The 23,036-nt window shown below is 67.3% G+C and overlaps 2 protein-coding genes across 2 annotated transcripts; one reads left to right on the plus strand and one right to left on the minus strand.

The window, feature by feature from the left end:
- Positions 1-912: 912 nt before the first annotated feature.
- On the plus strand, positions 913-7,825 carry OSBPL7 (oxysterol binding protein like 7; the record flags this gene model as incomplete). The annotated part of the gene is made up of 22 exons (XM_084275709.1): positions 913-1,005; positions 1,234-1,356; positions 1,497-1,550; positions 1,673-1,786; positions 1,883-2,002; positions 2,096-2,216; positions 2,313-2,416; positions 2,508-2,600; positions 2,708-2,837; positions 2,952-3,076; positions 3,360-3,440; positions 3,532-3,663; positions 4,200-4,296; positions 4,380-4,657; positions 5,308-5,445; positions 5,527-5,590; positions 5,692-5,770; positions 5,872-6,016; positions 6,684-6,825; positions 6,932-7,058; positions 7,157-7,279; positions 7,421-7,825. 22 exons carry the CDS (start codon positions 913-915, stop codon positions 7,527-7,529), a joined length of 2,592 nt encoding a protein of 863 aa, XP_084131835.1. The 3' UTR covers positions 7,530-7,825.
- Positions 7,826-8,414: 589 nt separating this feature from the next.
- TBX21 (T-box transcription factor 21) lies at positions 8,415-18,567 on the minus strand (the record flags this gene model as incomplete). Its single annotated transcript, XM_084275702.1, has 6 exons — positions 8,415-9,075; positions 9,195-9,256; positions 9,938-10,096; positions 10,184-10,305; positions 10,436-10,590; positions 18,095-18,567. The coding sequence occupies 6 exons, from the start codon at positions 18,565-18,567 to the stop codon at positions 8,415-8,417; spliced, it is 1,632 nt and encodes a 543-aa protein (XP_084131828.1).
- Between the last annotated feature and the right edge of the window lie 4,469 nt (positions 18,568-23,036).

Raw genomic sequence — 23,036 nt, forward strand, 5'->3', positions numbered from 1 at the left:
GTGACACCTGCGGGGGGGACACGGGGATGGGGGATGCTCAGGGGGCTGCGGGGGTCGCACCCCGCCCGGAGCAGGCGGGGGCTTTGTGCCCCCCCACCCCCCACCCAGGGCAGAGGGGGCGGCTACGAACCCCCGGGGGCACCGGCACAGCCCGGCTCCCGTGCGGGGAGGAGGGGGGGGGGGGTCAATCCTGCCCCCCTGGCAGCACCCAGGGGTGCTCTCCCCTTGCTGCTGGGCAGGGCAGGGCAGGGGGTGTCCGTGCTGCGGTGGGTGCCCCCCGCTCTGGGCGGGGGTGTGCGGGGCTCTGGTTATCAGTGGGGGGGCTCGGTCGGGGTGATCCCAGCACCCATCCCACAGGACACCTGGGTGCCCTGGCAGGGAACGTCCCTGTGCCTCAGTTTCCCCTCCCTGTAATTGAGACCAGCAAAGGGAAGACCCCTGATGGGGGCGGGGGGGGGAGTGCGTGTGGCCAGGTCGGGGTTTGGGCTGGGCCCGTGTCCTGGCTTGGGGGTGCTGGGATGACCTGGGGGTGATCCCAGTCGCTGTGCCAGCCGCGGGGTGATGGAGCGGGGGCGGCGGGGCCGGACTCTGGACCTGCCAGGCCGGCGGGCGAGGGCCGGGCTGGGGAGGTGAGATAAGGCTGGGTGCGCCCAAGGCTCCGTCACGCTCAGAAGCCTCTGGGTCACAGGCCAAGTCCCGGCTTCTGGGGAGCAGGAGGACCCCCCTCACCCCTTGACCCCACGAGGGAAGGGGGTGAGGGTGGGAGATGCCCCCACGCTGGGCTCACTGACTCCATGTCCCCTCCTCACAGCGGCTCCGGCTCTGACGGCTGAGCTTGGCCCCTCAGTCCTGTGGGCAGGAGGGGGGGCTTGGCCTGTCCCCCCCCCCCGCCCCCAGCCCCATCCCTTCACCATGGGCAGCCACGAGAAGGACCCCTCGTCTCCAAAAAGGGCCCTGTCGCGCTCCAACAGCACCGTGTCTTCCAAGCACAGCAGCATTCAGCAGGTTGGGGGGCTCCAGGCTTAGGGGGGGCTCATTGGGATCCCAGTGGGTCACACAGCCTGGCTTGGGTGTGCATTCTGGGGGGGGGGGCTTCACCCCCTTTATGAAGGGTGATACAGGGATGCCCCATCCCCTGGGACTACCAAGGGTCTCCGTGTGGGGACAAAGCAGGGAACACCCTGTCTACCCCTGGTGCTGAGGGACCCCCATGCTGACCCCCATCCCTGGCAGGGCTCAGAGAGCTGGGAGGTGGTGGAGGAGCCCCGCACGCAGGGCAGCCCAGGCCAGGAGCCGCAGCGGCACGAGGGCTACCTGCTCAAGAAGAGGAAATGGCCCCTGAAGGGCTGGCACAAGGTACCGGGGCAGAGCTGGCACCAGGAACCATCCCCAGGCCCCCTGGCTGGTCCTGAGCACCGTCCCCCATCCCTGGGGGTGCTGCAGGGACCGGTCTTTATCCCCCTCCCCCCGTAACAACCGTCCCTCTCTGTCCACAGAGGTACTTTGTGCTGGAAAACGGCACCCTGAAGTATGCCACCACGCGCCAGGACGTGAGTGTGGGGCTGAGCTGTGTCTGTGCAGTCTCCCTGAGGGCTCAGGGTGGGCAAGACCCCCATGGTTCCCCACGAGGAAGGGGTTCTCCCCACTGACAGGCGTCCCTGGTCTCCCCCAGGTCCTCAAGGGCAAACTGCACGGGGCCATTGACGTCCGTCAGTCTGTCATGTCTGTCAACAAGAAGGCGCAGAGGGTTGACTTGGACACGGAGGAGAACATCTACCACCTCAAGGTGCTGGTGGGGGCTGGAGCCAGGCCTGGGGGTATTGGGGTTCCCCCACCCCAACCCACCTGGGTCCCCCCACCCCAACTTGCCCCCGTCCCACAGATCAAGTCCCCAGAGCTCTTTGCCAGCTGGGTGAGCAGCCTCCGCTCCCATCACCAAGGGGAGAGGCCAGAGCCCTACCCCAGGGGGGGTCCTGCAGGGAGGACCCCCACCGACACCCAGGTGGGTGGCACCTTGGGATGGCGATGCGGGGTGGGATCCAGGTGTGGGGGTCCCAACAGCAGCTCTCTCTGTGCCCCTTGCCCCCCGCTGCAGGGCCCATGGACACGGATCCTGCCCTTGGGCAGCGCCCCTGCCCTCTCCACCCTCACCAGCTCCAGGGACAAGGTGAACGCCTGGCTGAAGGACAGCGAGGGGCTGGAGCGCTGCTCGGCCGGTGAGCAGGATGGGAGGGGATGCAGGGGCTGGCGGGGGGGGGGGGGGCATGCCTCATCCCCCCTCCCTGACTGGGGTCACCCTGTGCCTGTCACAGAGCTGTCAGAGTGCCAGGCGAAGCTGCAGGAGCTGACTGGGATGCTCCAGAGCCTGGAAGCCCTGCACCGCATCCCCTCGGCTCCCCTCATCTCCGGCAGCCAGGTGATCGGGGTGTTGGTGGGCACAGGGGCTGAGCATCGCCCTCCGTTTCCTGGGGAGGGTCCGGCTCCAGCCCCCTCCTCTCACTTAGCAGCCCTCAGCCGCCACGGAGAGGCCCAAGAAGGCCAGGAGGACCACCAAGATATGGTGCACCCAGAGCTTCGCCAAGGACGATACGATCGGCAGGGTGAGGTGGATCCGGCATCCCACTGGGCTCTGCTGCTGCTCAGCCTCTGCCCCGGGATGGAGCCCCCCCCAGGCACCCCCCCTGAGCCCCATCTTCCCCCTCCCCAGGTCGGCCGCTTGCACGGCTCCGTCCCCAACCTCTCCCGCTACCTGGAGCCATCCCAGAGCCAGCTGCCCTTCAGCCTCCCCCCCGAGTACAGCCAGCTGCAGAGGAGCTTCTGGGTGCTGGCCCAGAAAGGTGGGATGGGGCAGGGGCTGCTGAGCCCTGCCAGGGGGGTGATGGCGAGGGCAGGATGGGTGCCGGGGTGCTGTGCCACAGCCCGACCCCCCCCCTGCCCGTGTCTCCTGGCAGTGCACGGCTCGCTCAGCAGCGTGGTGGCTGCGCTGGTGGCTGAGAGGGCCCGTCTGGAGGAGATGCGGCAGGCGCTGGACCGGCGGCGCTCGGCCCCGCACCCGGGGGGTGCCAGCAACGCCGGGGTGAGGGATGGTGGGGGACTGAGCAGGGATGAGTGTGTGTCCCCCACCCCCACCCCCAAACTTGGCGTCCTGAACAGGGCCTGGCAGGGGGTGATGCTGTGTTGGGGTGCGGGTGGGTGCAGTGAGTTTGCAGGGTCTCAGCCAGGTGCTGGGTACCTGGGCAGCAGCAGGGTGATGCCCCCTACCCACCCACCCATCAGCTCTGTGCTGGGTGAAAGGGACAAGATGTAAGGGTGGGGTGGGGGGAGTTGTGCCTTGGCTTAGCCTCCCCCTGCCTCCACAGGCCGCCCTGCACCGCTTCCACTCCCTCTCCGTCTCCTCCGACACCACCCTGGACTCCTTCGCCTCGCTGCACCCCGATGAGGTCAGGGGGAGCTGAGATGGGGTGGTGGGGGTCCAAGAGGGGCCCCCCCCCATCGAGGGGCAGGGCGCTGAGGCCGTGGCTGTCCCCGCAGCCGGACGCGCTGCCAGCCAAGGGCCGGGAGCAGCAGCTCTCCAACCGCAGCATCGTGTCGCTGGCCGACTCACACACCGAGTTCTTCGACGCCTGCGAGGTCTTCCTCTCTGCCAGCTCCTCGGAGAATGAGGTGGGGGGCTCATCCAGCAATGAGGTCTTGTTGGGGGGTGGGGGGAGCTCTGCAGACCCCCCTGCTGCTGTTCTGTTGGGCTCAGCTCTTCTCTCTCCCCCTGTCCCGTGTCCCACCCCTCCATCCGCCCGTTAGTCAGCCCTGGAGCCACCCGCCCTGCTCCCCACGTCCCCCCCAGCCCCTCTACTCCCCCCGGTGCCCACTCCCACCCCAGCCTGCGTATCCCCTGCAGCCCCCCGCAGCCCCCCGGCTCCGGGTGCTCGGGGTCTCCGCAGTCTCTGAACCCGGCGGTGGGGGCCAGGTATTACCTGTGCCCCCTCCCCATCCTGCCCCCCTCCTTCCTGCAGTCCCACCGGTACCCGCCACCCCTTCCCCATCCTGCCTCCCACCTCCCCCCAGCCCATCTCTCTTCCCATCCCCCCGAGGGGGACCCTGCCCAGTACATCCCCTCCTGCCACCCCCCCCACCCTCCCCATCCCTGGTGGGGTAACCCCTGAGACCCCCGAAGCCGCCGACGGTCCCTGCGCCTTCCCCAGCCCTCGGATGACGAGTCGTGCATCAGCGAGGCCACCACCAGCGCCTGCGAGGATGCCACAGACCCGGGGGGACCGGGCCGCCCCCCGACAGGTACAGGTGAGGGGCTGGGGGGGGGCACCGGTGGAAGGCACCACGGGGGATGCTGTAGCGGCTCCATCCCACCTCCCGGTACCCGGCAGGAGCGGAGGCTCCGGGGATACCCGTAGAGCCGCCACCGCTGGAGCTGCCGGGACCGGACCCGCGGCGGAGGAGCTGCCTGCCCGCCCCCCCCGCGCCCCCAGGGGACGTGAGCCTGTGGGGGCTGCTGCGGAGCAGCGTGGGGAAGGACCTGTCCCGGGTGGCCCTGCCCGTGCAGCTCAACGAGCCCCTCAACACGCTGCAGCGGCTCTGCGAGGAGCTGGAATACAGCGCCCTGCTGGACCGGGCCAGCCGTGCCCGGGACCCCCGCCAGCGCCTGGTGAGGGGGGAGCACCGGGGGGTGGGGGGCAGGCACCGGCTGGGGACACACCGGGCATCTCTGGGACACGAGGGACTTCGGGAGGTTGAGGGTGTTGGGGGATGCGGGAGGTGTTGGGGGATGTGGGAGGTGTTGGGGGATGCAGGGGGGAGACGGGGGGTGAGGGACATGGGAGCTGTGGGGACATGGGGGGCTCGGGGGTCGTTGGGGGGGCTCGAGGACATGGAGGGCTTTGGGGAGGTGGAGGGTTTGGGGGCTCAGGGGACATGGGGGAGCTCAGGGGTACATGGGGCTGCTGGGACGCATGGGAGCAGAGGGGGTGTTGGGCCTTGGGGGGGACTTGGGGGTTTGGGAAGGGTAAAAGGGACACAGAAGCTCCAGGGACATGGGGGGCTCATGGGTGGGCTTAAGGACACAGAGGGACATGGGGAGTTGGAGGATTTGGGGGGCTCAGGGGACATGGGGGAGCAGAGGAGGTGTGAGGACACATGGGGGGCTGTGGGGACACGGGGAGGGGCTTGGTCCCCCCACCCCAGTAGTGTGGGGTGCACAATCACGAGGGGAAAACCCACCCACGGTGGGTGGGAGTGGGGGGGAGGGTCCATCCCACCCCCGGCACGGTGGCAGCGGCGGGGTGGCTGCGGTGACAGGTCTACGTGGCCGCCTTCGCCGTGTCCGCCTACGCCTCCACCTACTACCGGGCGGGCAGCAAACCCTTCAACCCCGTGCTGGGCGAGACCTACGAGTGCGTGCGGCCCGACCGCGGCTTCCGCTTCATCAGCGAGCAGGTGGGGACCGGCCCCGGCCCCGGGATGCGGGGGATGGAGCCGGGTGGGCCGGTGGGATGTCCCTCTTCCTCCTCCCTCCAGGTCTGTCACCACCCCCCCATCTCTGCCTGCCACGCCGAGTCTGATAACTTCGTCTTCTGGCAAGGTGGGTGCTGAGGAGGGTGTTTGGGGACATGTGAGAGGGTTTTGGGGGGGGGTGGGGGGGTCTCACCTCCTCCTGCTCCTCCCCACCCCCCCCCCTCCCAGACATGAGGTGGAAGAACAAATTCTGGGGCAAGTCCCTGGAGATCGTCCCCGTGGGCACCGTCAACGTGCAGCTGCCCAGGTGAGACCCCCCAGCCCCGGTATGGAGCCCCCTCCCCCACCACTTACCCCATCCCCAGCCTCCATGGCACCACCCTGCCCATCGGGACGGGTCGCCCGCAGGACCGGGGACCACTTTGAGTGGAACAAGGTGACCACGTGCATCCACAACGTGCTGAGCGGCCCCCGCTGGATCGAGCACTACGGGGAGGTGCTGATCCGCAACACCCGCGACGCCTCCTACCACTGCAAGATCACCTTCTGCAAGGTGCGGACCCCCTCCCACGCCCCCCATGCCCCCCACACCCCCCATGCCCCATGGATGCCCCTCCTGGCCCCGCCCCTTAGCCCATAGGCCCCTCCCACCCCCGGTCCTGGCACCGCCCCATCACCCATGTGCTCAGGTGGAGACTGATGTGGCTCCACCCTCCCCGGCCCCGCCCTGCCCGTGACCACGCCCCTCCCCTTGACCCCCCCACCCATTCATGTGTCCCTGTCACTCCTCAGCCCCCGCCCCTTCCCCAGGCCCCGCCCCTTCATCAGACCCCGCCCCCTTTCCACACCCCGCCCCCTCATCATGTTACCACCCCCTTCCCCGTGGCCCCGCCCTCTCAGGCTCCACCCATCCATAGCCACGCCCCTTTTAACGACCCCCATCTCCTTTTGCTTCACCCCTCCCCAGACCCCCTCCAACGGCCCCTCCCCTTCCCCAACGACCCCGCCCCTTTAACCACACCCTCCACTCCCTTTGGCCACGCCCCTTCCCCATAACACCCCCCCACCAGGCCCCACCCTTTCCCCCTGACCCCTCCCCTAAAATCCCCCCACCCTCACACCCTCTCCCCACGGCCCCGCCCCTCACCCCAAAGCCCCGCCCCTTCCCCCCCTTGTCCCCGCCCCGTGCGCCGGCCCCACCCGTCCCGCTGTGGCCGCAGGCGCGGTACTGGGGCGCGGGGGCCAACGAGGTGCAGGGCGCGGTGCTGAGCCGCAGCGGGACGGTGGTGGAGCGCCTGGCCGGCAAGTGGCACGAGGGGCTGCAGCGGGGACCCGCCCCGGGACAGTGCGTCTGGAGAGCCAGTACGGACCAGGGGGGGATGATACCCCCAACCCCGGGGATGCCACGGGGGGCTCAGTGCAGCGTGACACCCCCCCCTCCCTGCCCACCCCATCCATCCCCCTGCAGACCCCATGCCCCGGGACCATGAGAGGAACTACGGCTTCACCCAGTTCGCCCTGGAGCTGAATGAGCTGACGCCTGAGCTGCGGAGGGTCCTGCCCTCCACCGACACCCGCCTGCGCCCCGACCAGCGGTGAGCAGCACCCCGGCATCCCCTGGGGGTGGAGGGGTGAGGCAGGGCTGAGGTCTGCCCAGCTCATTTCAGAGATGTCATCCCCCTCCCCACCCCAGGTACCTGGAAGAAGGCAACGTGCCGGCAGCCGAGACCCAGAAGCGCCAGATCGAGCAGCTGCAGCGGGACCGGCGCCGGGTGATGGAGGAGAACAACATCACACACCAGGCTCGCTTCTTCAGGTGCAGCACAGGGAGGGGGTCCCGAGTGGGGGGCAGTGTGTGGGGCAGAGAGGCACACGGGGCGCTCAGGGGGTACGGGACACCCCGCTGGTGGGGGTCTTGGTGGCACCCCAGACGTGACACCCCCATCCCCATCCCCAGGCGGCTGACGGATGCCAACGGGAAGGAGTCGTGGGTGACCAACAACACCTACTGGAAGCTGCGCCTGGACCCCGGCTTTGCCCACCTGGACAGTGCGGTGCTGTGGTAGCGACCCCCCCACCTCACGGGGCGCTGAGCCCTTCCCAGCTCATCACAGCAGTGGCGCCCAGCAGTGGGGCTGGCTGGTCCCCCCCCCCACACTTGGGGTGCAGTGCCCACCCCCCTCGGCTGTTTTGCCGGTGTTTAAGCAAAACTGTGATATAAAAAGAGGGGAGGGGGCACAGGTAGTGCCTCCCCCTGACCCGGGGTAGAGCCTCGGGGCTCACTGATGGCGGTGGGAGGGGGAAGCTGGGGGTCCTGGGGTGCCCGCGGGCGGGCAGACCCCTCTAATCCCCCCCCCCCCAACCACACACAGGTTCTGCTCCAATAAAGGCTGCAAAAAGAGCTGGGGTGTGCAGAGAGCTTCCTTCTCCCTGCCCCGGGGCTCAGGACCCCCCCTCCCAGCCCAGCACACCTGGGTGCTGCCAGTGGGGGGGGGAAAACAGGGGACACACACAAATCCCACCAAACACCCCCCGGGTGCCTCAGTTTCCCCCCCACATGGCGCAGAGGAGAGCCAAGAGCCGTGCCCCACAGCGACCCCTTTATTGCCAGATATGCTGCTGCCCCCAGCCCCACACCGGGCAGCTGGGGCACAATAAATACTATTAACACCCCCCCACCCCCCTTTTAAAAACCACAGACAACAAAAAGACACCCCCTCCCTGCCCCATAACCTCCCTGCTGCCCCCACGGCCCCACTGGGGTGGCACCAGAGGCTGATTGTCTGGCTGCAGCCCCCTCGTCCTCTGCTTTAAGCCACCCAGGGAGATGGGTGTTTAATAGTTTGGGGGTGGGGGGCAGCCCCACATTGCACCCAGCTCCTGCGGCCTTGGGGTGCTTGAGGGGGGGGGGGGGGGGCTGTGTGAGCCCCCCCCCCCATCCCCAGCATGGCTCAGTTGCCGTAGAAGCCGTAGTAGCCGCCGTCAGCGCCCGGGTCCTTGTCGTAGAGGTCCCCGTTGCGGGGTGGGGGGGAGTTCTCGGTGCTGGAGGGGTAGGGGGACATCCGCCGCCGCTTGCACTCGTACAGCCCCGAGTCCGAGGAGTCCCCCGAGGCGGCGGCGGCGGGGGGCTCGGGGGGCCAGCCCTCCGTCTCCTTCCCCTTCTCCTCCCGGGGCTCCCGGTACCAGCCCAGAGCCCCGGGGCTGCCCTTAGGGCCGTACTGCCCGGGGCTCCAGCCCCCCGCCGTCCCGAACCCCCCCGGCCCCTCGGGGTAGTAGGTCAGGGGGGGATGTGGGGCAGGCGATAGGGCGAAGGGCTTCATCCCGTAGGGCATCAGCTTGCCCGCCCCGTACCCCCCTTCGTAGCCGCTGTACTCCAGCGCCCCGGCTGTGGGCGGCTGCTGGGGGGTGAAGTACCAACGCGGGGGGTCCTTGGGGGGCAGGGGCAGCGGAGGACCCCCCCGCTCCCCACCGAAGAAGCGCCCGGGGCCGGTGGGCAGCGGGTACTGCTCGGGCAGGAAGGGCTGGAAGCGGGGGGCTGGCAGGAGCTGCTGGCAACCCGGAGCGTCCGGCGGGGATGGCGTGAGGCGGTCGCCCTCCGAGGTCGTGTACATCCTTGGGGGGGGGTAAAGGGGGGGCACAAACACACAGACACACAGTTGGGGGGATGCCCCGCTGCCAGCCAGGCTGGGGGATGGGGTGTCACCAAGCGGGAGGGTGGGGGGGACACTCACGAGTCGTAGTTGTCCCGAAAGCCTTTGGCGAAGGGGTTGTGGTCGATCTTCAGCTGGGTGATCTGGGGGGGGGGGGGGGCAATGAGGAGCTGGGGGGGTTGCCAGGGATGCCCCCCATCCCCTGTTTTCCACTGGGCAGCCCCCACCCCACCAGAGTTCCCAGTCTGTCCCACAGTGCCCACCGCAGTGTCTGCCCCACTGCTGGGGGGAGTGGGGAGGGGGTGCAGGCTGTGCTTGGGGGGTGGGGGGGACTGGGGTGGTTGCTGAGATGCTGGGGGGAGGCACCGGGCGTTGCAGGGTGCTGAGGAGTCCGGGGGGAGGCGCCACTGGGGTGCTGAGGGGGGTTTGGGGCAGGTACTGGCATATAAAGGGGATGTGGGGGTGGGATGGGGGGGGTACCAGGGATTGTGGTGATGCTACGGGGGGGGGCATAGTTGGGGAGGGGGGGGGTACCACTGGGGATTCCCTGATGCTGGGGACTTTAGGATCGCTTTGGCAGGGGTGGGGGGCACTGGGCTGCTCAGGGGAGTTTACTGGCGTTCCTGTGATGCTGGGGCAATACTGGTCTTTACTGGGAGAGGGGGGGAGGGGGTGTGTCTGCGGCCCTGGGAGTGCACTGGGGTGGGACGGGGGGGGCTGTTTCTGGGGGTACCCTCACTGCAGGGGCTGGGGATGGTCTCGGATGGGGGGGGCTGTTTCTGGGGTACCCTCACTGCAGGGGCCGGGGGTGGTCTCGTACTCACGTCGGCGTTCTGGTAGGCTGTGACGGCGATGAACTGTGTCTCGGGGAAGGCGAAGGTGTGGGTGTGTGGGGAGGGGTACAGCTCCTCGCCCTCCCCCTCCTTCACCTCCGTCACGTGCAGCCGGGGCTGGTACTTGTGCAGCGACTGCAGCACAATCATCTGGGGATGGGGGGGTGAGGGGCAAGGGGGTGAGGTGGGGGACACACAGGGACCCGGCACAGCCCGGCACGGTGGTGGGACCCTTACCTGGCCAACGTTGTTGGACGCACCCTTGTTGTTGGTGAGCTTCAGCTTCCCAAAGGAGACCTCCTGCCGCATCCAGTGGGCCCCCGTGTTGGGCGAGTCGGGGTGCAGGTAGAGGCGGTTCCCTGGGGAGGTGGAGGAAGGGAATGGGGGGTGGGAACAGGGATGGGGGGGTCACCCTGCCCCATCCATACCACGAGGAGGATGTGGAAGGGGATGATGGTGGGATGGGGTTAGGGTGGGGGGGGGCTGTACCTGGCATGTTGCCCTCAGCTTTGCCACACTGCACCCACTTGCCGCCCTGGTAGCGCCAGTGATGCTGGTCCACCAGCACCACGTCCACGCACACACGGTAGTGGGCCACAGGGTTGAGCCCCGACAGGTTGAAGCTGAGGAACGGGAACATGCGCCTGGGGAAAGGACAGAGGCACAGACACTGTCACACAACCCCCCCACACACACCTCCTGCCACCCTGCCTCACCCCTGCTGCAAGGTGCCGCACGGGATGGGAGTGCGGTGATGGGGAAACTGAGGCAGAGCGATGCCTGTGTTCCCTCCCCCACCCGCCACCAGCCTTCGTGCCCAGTTGGGTGCCTGTGGGAAGGTGACTGACCCCAGCAGCTGGGGGATGCTCTCGGGGCCGATCCCCCCTGGCCCCCCCCCGGCATCTTCCTCCCCCTCCCCGAGCACCTTCCGGATCGGAAACCAACACCACTGCTATTTCGGGCTGGGCGCCAGCCTGCGCCAAGGGCAGGAAGGGGACAGGACGGGACGGCTGGGGGGGACCCCGTGGCCCCGGGGCTGCAGCTGCCACCCCCCCCCCTCCCTCGGGACTGCACCCCGCTGCCCCCTCCATACCCAGAGGGGAACCCCAAATCCCAGCCGGGGGGTGGGAGATCTGGCTCTGCGCCTCCAAGTTCAGTCCCTCCTGTGCTACCTTCCGCCCCAGTAGCCCCAGTTGCCAGCCCAGGTTCGTAGTGGGGGGCTCAAGTTGTGGCCGGGGTGGCTTGTGTACCCCCCTCCCCACCCCACACCCCCCCCAAACAGAGCTCAGCTGGAAACCAGCCCCAGCACCTCCATCAGCCTTAACCCCACTGCCAGGTACCCCGTTAGTGTCACCATGTCAACGAGCCATCACTGGGGGAGAGCAGAACAGGACCCCCCCACTCCGCAGTACACACAGCCCCCCAGCCCTCCTCCCAGCTTTGCCTGGGTGGGATACAGCCCAGTGATGGGGGGGTTCATCCTGACCACCCTCCCTGGGACGGGGGCTGCAGCCCCGCACACCCCCAGCCCCCTCCCTTTCTCGGGCTGTGCCGCTTCCCATGTGCCAGTACCCAGTGGGCAATGGTGGGGGGCAGTGGGCAGTGGGGGGGGGCTGGGTTCACCCCCCCAGTTTCCTTGAAGTGCTGGGGTTTCTTATAACGTGGGTGCTGGGGCTTTTCTGAAAGGGCCCCAGAAATCCTCGTGCCGTGTGGGGCTGGGGGCTTCCGCCTCCCCCCTGAGCCAGGAGGGAACCCACTCCCCCCAGGCTGGGTTTGGGCAGGGAGGGTGGGCTGCTCCCCAGATCCACCCTCAGCCCGGTCGCCCGGAGTGAGGGGCAGAGCTGGTGGCAACAGTGCCCAGCCCTGGGGCTGCCCACGGGCAGGAATCACCCCTGGAATGGGCATAGTGGGTGGGTTTGGGGGGTTACTTTGCCTCCCCCAGCACGGGAAGGGAGGTCCTGAACACCCCAACCCCCAAAGCACCAGAGTTTCCCACCGGTACCAATGCAGAGACCTGCGAGCTCACGACAGGGATGACACGATACACCAAGGGAGCTGCCACACCAGGGAACCCAACTGAACCCCCCCAGACTCCCCAGGCACCATCCAAGGGGGCACGAAGGGTGGAAACACCCCAACCCCCAAAGCACCAGACTTTCCCAATGCAGAGACCTGTGAGCTCATGACAGGGATGACACGACACACCAAGGGAGCTGCCACACTATGGAACCCCAACTGAACCCCCGGCACCAACGAAGGGGGCAGGAAGGGTGGGAACACGGGTGAGGAGCAGAGCGAGGTGGAGGGGCAGGAGCGTGGAGGGGGGGGTAGGACGGGGGGGATGGCTGGCAGCCCCGGCAGGAAGCACGGCTCGGGCAGTGCCATGGCGCCGGGGCAGCGGCACGCCAAGGGCGCGCTCGGCCTGCGCCCGGGCTGCTGCTGACTCAAAGTTGCCTCTGTGAGAGCGAAGGGAAAAAGAAATAGAAAGCAGCGCTCAGGGGCGAGGAGCCACACACGTGCTCCTGGGGAGAGGGGGGATGCCGGGATGCAGGGATGGAGGGATGCAGGGATGGAGGGATGCAGGGATGGAGGGATGGAGGGATGGAGGGATGGAGGGATGGAGGGATGCAGGGATGGAGGGATGGAGGGATGGAGGGATGGAGGGATGCAGGGATGGAGGGATGCAGGGATGGAGGGATGGAGGGATGGAGGGAGGGATGGGTGGCAGCACCCCGGCTACCCCGAGGTCCCTCCCCCCGCAGCCCCCATCCCGCCGCTCTAAACCCGGGCAGCCCCCTGCTGCGCTCAGATCTCCACAGCGAGCGCGGTGCGGCCGCGCCGAGGGGGACGGCGTTCCTACCACCGCTCAGAAACTGCACCCACATCAAAGGGCGGCAGCGAGGGGCCGCGCTGCCTCCGAGCACCCCCCACACACACACCCCGAGCTCTCTCAGGGCGCTGCCTCACCACCTCTGGGTGCCCAAGCCCTCGCCGACAGCGGCTCCCGGCACACCGGCGGCGATGGTGGCTTGGGCTCCCCTCCCCAAACCCCAGGGCGGGTGGGTGGGTGGGTGGGTGGCTGGGTGGGTGAGCAGCCAGGTTGGGTACTGCACCAGCCCTGAGCTGCTGCAAGGAGCAGGGAGGAAGAAAAACAGCTTTTTTTTCTGGTCTGGGTTTTTTTTTTACACCTCTCTTGCTCCGATACCGCTGGCTCCACGGCTCCCCGAGCATCGTGCTGCCGGCGGAGCCGAGCGCGAACGCTGCCGCGGTGCAAACCACAGGGCTCGGCCAGGGCATGGGAGGGAGGGTGGGGGTAAGACCCGAAACCATGCACGCCTCGGGTTTATTTTTAAATCCTTTGGCTCATCGGGTCCTGGGGCTGCTGTTGGGGAGGGGTGTGTTGGTGGGGGGCAGGACTGGGTTCCCCTGGGTTTGGGAGGTGCCGTGGGAGGGGTGCAGGATGCCTCGGTCAGCTCACACACACACACACATGCACCCCATCGCATCCCATCCCCCTCTCCACCCACCCCGCCTTCCATGCACCCCAAAAACCTGGGGGATCCTCTGGTTTCTCTCCCCGTGCGTGTTTGTTTCTGGGGCTCTGGAAGGTCCTCAGGATGCCCCGAGGTTTGTCCCTGCGTGAACCCCCTCGACTTGGGGGGGGGCTTGTGGAGGGGACACAGGGGGTACATGGCCATGGAGCCCCAAAGTTTGTCCCTGCGTGAACCCCTCGACTTGGGGGAAACTGGGGAGGGGGCACAGGGGGTACGTGGCCATGGAGCCCCAAAGTTTGTCCCTGCGTGAACCCCTCGACTTGGGGGAAACTGGGGAGGGAGCACAGGGGGTACGTGGCCATGGGGCAGGGGACTCAGGGGACTCAGAGCTGGGGCATGCTGGCACATCCAAGGGATGTCAGGAGGACGCAGGGTGATCCGGGACCCTGGGGACACAGGGGTGTGGGGACACGGAGCAGGGACACGGTGTCCAGGGCAAACCCAGGGGGAGGAGAAATTTGGGGGGCAGCTGCCCACAAACCCCCTCCCCCAGGCTGTGGTGCTCCCCCTGCCCACACCCCTGCCACCCAGCACTGCCGGGGGGGGGGCTGCTGGCTTCCTGAGCCACCTCCTCTCCCAAAGGCAACCCAGTGCACCCAGCCTGAGCACCCGCAAAACCACAGCGTGGGAGACCGGCACAGCCCCCGCGGCACGGCAGAGGCTACGGCACGGCGGCACGGCCTGGTGACACGGCACAGCGGCACGGCACAGCGCGGCAACACGGCACGGTGACACGGCACAGCTGCTTGGCATGGTGACATGGCACGGCTTCATGGCACGGTGACATGGCACAGCTGCATGGCACGGCACGGTGACATGGCACGGTGACACGGCACAGTGACACGGCACCGCTGCTTGGCATGGTGACATGGCACAGCTTCATGGCACGGTGGCATGGCACAGCTGCATGGCACGGCGACACGGCAGGGTGACACGGCACCGCTGCACAACATGGTGACAAGGCTCCATGGCATGGCACGCTGACATGGCACGGCTACTCGACATGGCATGGTGACACACCACAGTGACATGGCATGGCGCGGTGACACGGCATGGCATGGTGACATGACACGCCGTGGTGACATGACATGGCTGCTCGGCATGGCTTGGTGACACGGCACGGCATGGTGACACGGCACAGTGACATGGGATGGCTGCTCGGCATGGCATGGTGACACGGCACAGTGACATGGGATGGCTGCTTGGCATGGCACGGTGACACGGCATGGCATGGTGACACAGCACAGCATGGTGACATGGCATGGCATGGTGACACAGCACAGCTGCTTGGCACGGCATGGTGACATGGCACAGTGACATGGCATGGCTGCTTGGCACGGCATGGTGACATGGCACGGCACGGTGACACAGCACAGTGACATGGCACAGCATGGTGACATGGCACAGTGACACGGGATGGCTGTTTGGCACGGCATGGTGACACGGCACAGTGACATGGCATGGCTGCATGGCACGGCATGGTGACACAGCAGAGTGCCATGGGATGGCTGTTTGGCACAGCATGGTGACACGGCATGGTGACACGGCACGGTGACGCGGCACGGCATGGTGACATGGCACAGTGCCATGGGATGGCTGCTTGGCACGGCATGCTGACATGGCACAGTTGCTCGGCCTGGCACAGCACAGCTGCACGGCTGCGCTGCGCAGCACGATGAGGGTACATGGCACAGCTACACGGCACGGCCACGGTGCTGCCTCCATCCCCGCACAGCTGCCAGCCCAGCACCAGCTCCCCCCAGTCCAACCAGCATGGGAGCAGCCTGGGCAAACCATCCCCAAGACCCCCTTCCCAGCAAGGCACAACCAGCCCTTGTGTCCCCCCAAATTCACAGCCAACCCCAGCATCCCTCAAACCAAAGCCAACCCAGCCCTTGTGTCCCCAAAGCCCTGCACGTGCCCCCCCAAAGCCACCACCAGCCCCTGTGCCCCCCAAATACAAGCCCTCCCCAGCAGACTCTCCCAAGGCAATGCCATTCCCTGTGTCCCCAAATGCACCCCCCCTCAAAAGGCAGCACCAAGGCCCCCCCATTCAAGGCAAAGCCAGCCCTGGCTCTGAGGCAGCAGAAACCCAGGGCAGGAATTCCCCTGGCCCGTCTCACTGAGTCCTTGGGGCTTTCTGCAGAGATGCTGCCCTGCTGAGCCCCGAGAGCTGCGGGGTGCAGGGCAGGGACAGGCCCTGGCCAGGGGTTATTTTTCCTGGGGATGTGTGGGCACAGGATGACATGGGACAACACGGGATGACACAGGATGGAGCATCAGAGCCAGGGCAGGGGGGTAGGAGAGAGTCAATGGGGGCAAATCCCAGCGCTGCTTCACCCCGGTGATGCCACATCCCACCCAGCCTCAGGTCCCCTCTGTGGGGACTCGATAGGGCCGCACCACAGGGACACCAGCGAGGAGGGACAAGCACATCCCAGTGAGACAGCATCCCTACACCCCCAACGGCAAGGGACACATCACCCACCCAATCCTGGAGCCCCCCCCAGCCCGGTGGGTGCTGGCATTAGGGCACACCCCCCCCCCCCAAGCCCCCAGGCTGGGGTTTTTCCTGTCGCAGCACCGCTGCAGCCCAGCTCTGCACACAGATTGGGTTGGGTTTTTTTTTTGCAAAAGCAGCTTGGGGTTGGGGGAAACGGATGTTTTGTGGCTCCGAGTTTGACGTCTCCCTGTGCTGGGTTTGCCATGAGCCCCCCCCCCCCCCCCCCCCATCCTCTCCAGCACACACCATGTCCCCCCTCAAAACCCCAACCCCTCTGCAGAGCCATCAGGGGGTGGGACTGGGAAAAGAGCCCCAAAAGAGCCTGGTTTCAGGCTAGGAGCTGGTTGCAGAGCCCAGACACACAGCGGGGCAGGAGGGCACCCCACTTTCCAGCCCCTCAGCACCAGACTCCCGAGCCGCCCAGATCCAACAGGGATGGGTGTTGCTCCAGCACCCTGCCACAACAACTGGGGAAAGAGAGGAGGGGGGGGGAGAAACAGGGTGAATTTCAGTGGGTTCCTGGAAGACCTGAACGACGGTGGGTGAAAACAACAACCATCTGTGGGGCCCCGGTGTCCCCTTGTCCCCAGCCTTTGGCTGGTGCCGGGGACACGTCACCCCATCTGTGATGGTGCCGGTTTGCTGCCGAACGGCCCCGAGGCCGGTGATGGGGGGGAGGTGGGGGGTGGGAATGGTCGTGGCAAACCAAGCGGCCCTAACGTGTTTAGACTTCCAACACATTAAGCAGGTTGGTCTCAGCATCGAAGTGACACCGTCTGTCTCGGGAAGAGGACGCGGAGCATCGCTGCCGGCAGCCCCCGCGCCCAGCCCGGCGATGGGCAGAAAGAGAACCCCTGGGCAGAGAAATACGGGTTGGGGGGGAGTGGGGGGTGGGGGGGGTGATCGCTGCAGCTGGAGGAGCTGGGGGGGTGGGGGGAAAGGGTGTCTCTGCCTGCTGCCCTGCAACGCAGCGGGTGTGCGCTGTGCTGTCTCTCCCCTGTGGCATCGATTTTTGGGAGCCATAGTGTAGCCACTGAGCCTGATTTGGGGGGGGGGTGGGGGGGGCAACCCACCATTCCCACACGCCCTTCCTTGCCCCAGCACGATCCCGATGAGACAACCCAGGGTCCAGCTCCCCCAACCCACATCACTGCGATGTAGGACCAAAGGACAGGCTCAGGGTGAGCACCAGCTTTTTGGGGTGCCCTTGCTCCAAGTTAGGGGGACTCCACGGCCCCCACCCCCAGCCTGTTTCACACCCAGCCCCCTCCAGAGCGGTCTTTAATCCCCCACATAAGCCTCAACCCTGCCCTGGGCTCTCACTACTTGTTGCAGCGCTGAGCTCTGGATCTGACCCGTGGGTTGAGGCCGGATAAACACCACGTCCACTCCCCCACACACCACACCACCACCCCCCCACACCCCCCCCCGGCACTGGCACCATCCCCACGAGCTGCCTCCCCAACAAACCCTGCCCGGACACAGGAGCTCTGGGTGCTCCCCCCTCCCACCCCAAACCCTCTTCTCCTCCCAACAAGCCCCAACTCCCCTAGAAAATGAGAACCGGGGCGGGGGGGTGGGGGGGGGGGAGGAGGGGGTGTGTCTGGTCCACTTTGCACCCCCCCACAGAAAGACATCACCCCAAAACCCACAGGGATGGACGGGGATCCCTTCTCACACAACCACCCCCCCCCCCCCCCCCCCCCCCCCCCGCCTTGCACGGGTAGATGGGGAACCCCAGCTTCACCACCGCCCCCCCAAAAAACCTCCAGCCCTTCGGGGACACAAGGCAGGATCCTCCAGCCCCTCACCGTGCCGGCCACCCCAAGCCTCCCCCTCTCCCGTAGCCCACTCAGCTTGTCCCGTACGCCACTCTGCACCCCAGCACGTGTGTGCCCCCCCCCCTCCTCCCCCAGCATCCCCCCCCACACCCCGTATCCCTTCCCACATCCCACACCCACCCTCTGCGATGCCCGTGTGGCTCCCGGGGCTGCTCCCCATCCCGGTGCGCTCCCCCACCCGGGTCCCCAGCACTGTACCCTCCCCCCCATCCTCCTCCATAACCCCCCCCCCCCCGGTACCCCAACTCACCTGCCCTGCTTGGTGATGATCATCTCGGTCTGGTGCTTGTGGAACTTGGCCCAGAGCGGGTAGTTGTTGAGCATCACCTGCATCTTCCCGGCCGCCCGGTACGCGGGGGGGGAGCATAGCGGTCCGGCGCGGGGGCACAGCGGAGCGCTCCCGGCGCCGTAAGCTCCCTCCGCACCCGCGTACAGCTCCGTGCCCGCGTAACCCTCGACCGCGTAACCCTCGACCGGAGCGGCGGCGGGAGGCGGAGGAGGCGGCGGCGCCCGGTAAGGCGGACACGGCCCCAGGAACCGGCCGCCGAAGCCACCGGGAGCAGCGTAAGGTAACGGGGGAGCTCCCGGTTCCGGTCCTCCCCCATCACCGTAGTAAGTTGCGGCGTCCCGGAGGCCCGGAGGGGCTTTGACGAAGCTGGAGGAGCCGCTGAGCATGGGGGCGGCGGGGCGGGGGGCTCCGGTGCCCGGCTCCAGCGCGCCCATGGACGGGCGGGGGGCACCGGCCCCGCTCAGCCGCTCATGGGAGCTTCGCCGACGGCCCCGGGACCCGGAGCCGGGCGCGTTTCAGCGCTGCCCGCCTCGCCGGGCTCCCGCCGCCCCCTCCATGCCCGACTTGGGAGGGGAGGGTGGAGGGATGGGACGGGACGGGGGGGTGGGAGGTGGGGATGGCGGGGAGGGGATGGTGATGGGGGGGGTGGGGGGGTGGGGAAGGGGGTGAGCCGAGGCGGCCCGGGGGAAAGCCGAGGGGGAGTAGGACAAAAAAACCCACCCCAAAACCAAACCAAAGCCCCGGAAAACCCTCAAAAGTGCTGGGAGGGAGGGGAGGAGGGGGGGGGCCGCCCTGTCCCGCTGCCGCCGGTCCCGCTGCCGGTCCCCTCACGCGTTCCACCTGCCCATCCCCGTGGCGCCGCGCCTCTTATCTAAAGAAGCGGCTCCGCCACGGCAGCTCCGCCCCACACCAACCCCCCCACACCAACCCCCCCCCCCCGCGGGGGCGGCTCTCAGCGGGGCGGGGACGCGAACACGGGGCGGGGCAGTGGGGGGGGGGGGTGGGGGGGGGGAGCCGGGCCACGCGTGGAACGGGCCATGCGGGGAGAGGCGCGGGGAGGGTGCGGGGATGCGGGAAGTGTGGGGGGTGTGTGTGTGTGTGTGTGGGGTGTTTGGGGGACAGGGGCGTGGGAAGGGATGGGGGGTGCGTGGGGATATGGGGAAGGATGGGGAGAGGTGGGAGGAGCGGGGGCCATGGGACACTGGGTGGGGGGGACACACGTTGAGGGGGGACACGGGGGTGGACACACAGAGATGGAGCACGCTGACCAGGGGGACAGCTCAGGGGTCACAGGCCTGACCGTATTTTGGGGCTCTGGGGTGACACAGGGCACTGGGGGCCAGTTAACACCCTGCCCCCCTCCTCCCAGGACCCTTAATTAATCCATTAATTATCTCACTTGCCCGGGGGTGCTGCATGGGACCCCTGTGTGGGGGTCTTTTCCCTCTGAGGAGACCACAACAGCCCCCAGACTCTGTGTGGGTGGTGGGCTCCCAGTATTTTGGGCCCTCCCCTGGTGTCCTGGCAGGCACAGGAGGTGGCTCAGGCCAGAGGGCACAGGGGAGTGGGGCTGGGGTTCCTCATCCTCCTTCCCCTTCAGCTGGGCCGGGGTGTTCCAAGCTCCCAGGGGATGGGGGGGCTCAGACAAGCTGTACCCACCCTGGGTGCCCACTCCCGTGCCCACCCCCAGGCCGGGCCTTCCCGGTACCTGCCCTTGACCCTGCTGAGCCAGGGGAAGTCCCCGTGTCCCCCCCAGAGCCATCGCGGAGGCATTTTGCTCCGGAGGGAACGGTTCCCTTGGCAGCTCCCCAGCTCAGCACCCGTCAATACTTTCCATTCCCAGTGGGGCAGCGCCCTGGGAGGGTGGGGGACAGCTGGGTGACACCCCGCACCCAGCGCTCCCACACCAAGCCAAAGCACGGGTGACGCTGCCGGTGGGTCCCTCTCCTGGGGGGAGGGATGTGACCAGCCTTCCCCACGCCTCAGGGTCCCTTCTGGGGCCGGGGGGGGGGGGATAAAGGGGCACAGGTGGGTCCCTACCAAACCCACATCTAAATCCCCAGGGCCACGGTGCTCAGGGGTTGGGGGCGGGTCATGATGCTGGGGGCAGGATGAGCAGATGGGGATGGGGGATAGGGAAGGGGACAGGGATGAGGTTTGGGGATGGGGACAGGGATGGAGACAGACCTGCCTCCCCTCACATATATGGGGGGTGGTTGGCTGTGGGGCAGCAGGAAATGGGGAGTTAAGGATGCGTGGGGCAGGGGCAGAGGCCTGGCCGTGGGGGCAGAAGGATGGGACACCCCAGGTCCCCACAGTGTCACCTCCGGGGGCGAGGGGAGGGGGTTTCTCTGTGTGTGTATTGGCCCATCAGACACAGTTTAGCAGCCATTCGGGCCGGCCTTTCACTGGTGTCATTGTCCAGAGGGGTCCCGGGCTTCAATCACTATGCAACCCCCCCTGCTGAACACCCCCTCACACCCCCCTCCGCCTTTCCGGCTCCCTGCCAGCTCCTCCTGGCCCCTAATCCCCTGGGACTTAGGAGGGGAGAGGGCTATGTTGGGGCGTGTGGCATTGGGGGGGGGGCGGCCACAGCCCCTCTGCCCCCTTTCCAGTGCCCACCCCTGGCCTGATGTGCACACACACACACACACACACACACACACACACACACACACGTGTACACCCCTCCCTGCCACAGCCACTGTGGTATTTGTGTCCAGGGCAGAGCATGGCAGCTGCCCCCCCCTCCCCACCACTTCCCTGGACACCCCCCAGGATGCCAGGACGTTGCCCCCCCCTCCCAACCCATCAGGCAGGAATCCCCCTGCTGAGCTCCCAAGTGAGGAAAAGAAGGAAAAACAAGGAAATTTCCAGAAAACATCTTTCTAGGAGGAAAAATAACATCTTGGGGGGGGGAATATGGAGAGGGGTGGGGGAGCAATTAATTAACTGGGGGGGGGTGAGCAAGTGCCTTGGCACATGTGCTCGCTGACGTCACGACGTGCTAATTCATTCCTGTTATACCATCGCCGGCGAGGATGAATTCACAGGCACAGCCCCCCCGCTGCGGGATCAGCCCAGCCGGGTGTCGGGCTCACCAGCATCCCCGCTGCGCCCCTGGCCGGTGACCCGCCACCTGCCCCCCACCCACCCCCGGCCCCAGGGGTCCCAGGGCTGGATGGTGCCCACAGCGGGGTCTGGCAGGGTGGGGGATGGAGCGTGGCTCTGTCCCTGGGATGTCATGTCCTTGAGTGCCCCCCCCCACAGCCCTGACACCCCAACCCCAGATGGTAAAGTGACACCGGGGACACTGCCCTGCCTGGGAGACGCAGCAGGACTCCTGGGGTGACGGTTGTCACGAGTGTCCCTGTGCAGGGAGGACTCTTGGGGTGGGGAGGGAGAGGAGGGCTGGGACCCGTGTCCTGGCTGTCACCTTGAACAGCCTCTGATGGACAGGGATGCTCCCAGGCACCCTCAGCCCGGGATCCGGATTGGGTCCCCCCCACCCACTGACACGCTGTCCCTTGGGATGGGACCGTCCCTGCTCAGTGGCCTGAGCTCCCAGCTCTCTGTGGCCCAGGAGCATCGGGATTCAGGGTCCAAAGCTCCCTGCAGCTGGGCAGCAGCTCTGCAGCAGCGAAGCCAGCCGGGCTCCTCACCTGCAGCTCCCTTCCCGGAGGGCAGGACCCTTGGGACCTCCTCGGGGCCAAATTCCCCCGCTTCAGGACGCGTGCCTCAGTTTCCCCTCTGCAGATGGCTGATGCAACGCGGCACTTTGCACATCCCGGTGTCCCCAGGAGAACGGGGCCGGTGACCCAGGGGTGGCACCGTGTGCTCCCTGTGCCCAGTCCCTCCTGGCCGCCCGTCCGGTTTCCGCCAGCACCCGCAGAGGGGCCGGGGAGGAAGCGGCTGAGGCTGCAGGATACGCCCCACGGGCCGGGGCCACGCTTGCCGCCTCGCACGCTCTGCCCCAGGGCCACATCCCTCCCCAAAGCAGCCGCAGCGCCGAGCCCGTGCCCGGCCCCGGGCAGGGTTGCCACTCTCCTGAGAACCCTGGCTTGAGACAAGCCCTCTTGTCATCGCCCCCCTGCCTCAGTTTCCCCCTCCTGAAGCTGCAGCATTTAATATCCCCAACGCTGGGCTCTCCATGGGCGGGGGGGCGGGGAGGATCAGAGCCTTTGGGGGAGATAATCCCGGACCTTTCCCTGCCCCATGTCACCTCCGGGATGTCTCCATCCTGCATCTTGCAGCTCCTGGACATCAGTCTGACGGCCCCCAGGACCAAATCCCCGGCAGAGACACAGCACCAGCCCCCATCAGGATGTCAGCCCGCATCCCACTGTCCCCAAACCCCTCTGTCCCCACGCCACCCTCCAGCCCAGCCCAGACCCCGGGGCAGGGGGTGGGGGGGCTGGTACCACTGCAGGGTTTTCCTTTTCCAGCAGGAATCTAGTTTCTGGGGTCCAAGAGCAAACTTGCCCGGGGGGGGGGTAGGGATGGTGTGTGTGTGGTTATTTTCTTACTAAAGGGCATTGTTCCTGTTTTCATTATTAAAACGAGAGCGAAGGCACCGGGCACCCACGGGGGGGGAGGGGGGGGGGGGGGGGCTAAATTTGGTGTGAGGGAAAAGTAAAAATACTCCCCCCACCCCGGAGGAATTTGCATCTCGCTGCCGCTCGGAGGCTGAGCAGCTCGTGGAGCCACGAACACAAACCGCAGCGCGGCCGGGGCCCGGCCGGCCACCTGCCACCTGCCCCGGGGACCCCCTGGATGAGGGGTGCGGGGGGTGTGTGTGTGGGGGGGGGGCGCATCCTGCACCTGGCTGCACCCACCAGCGCTGGGTGCTGTGCAGCGCAGGGGGTGAAGGGCATGGGGTGGGATGGGGGTGGGATAGCTGCAC

The sequence above is a fragment of the Gallinula chloropus genome (genome assembly GCF_964237585.1).
Source record: "Gallinula chloropus genome assembly, chromosome: 26".
Taxonomy (NCBI): domain Eukaryota; kingdom Metazoa; phylum Chordata; class Aves; order Gruiformes; family Rallidae; genus Gallinula; species Gallinula chloropus.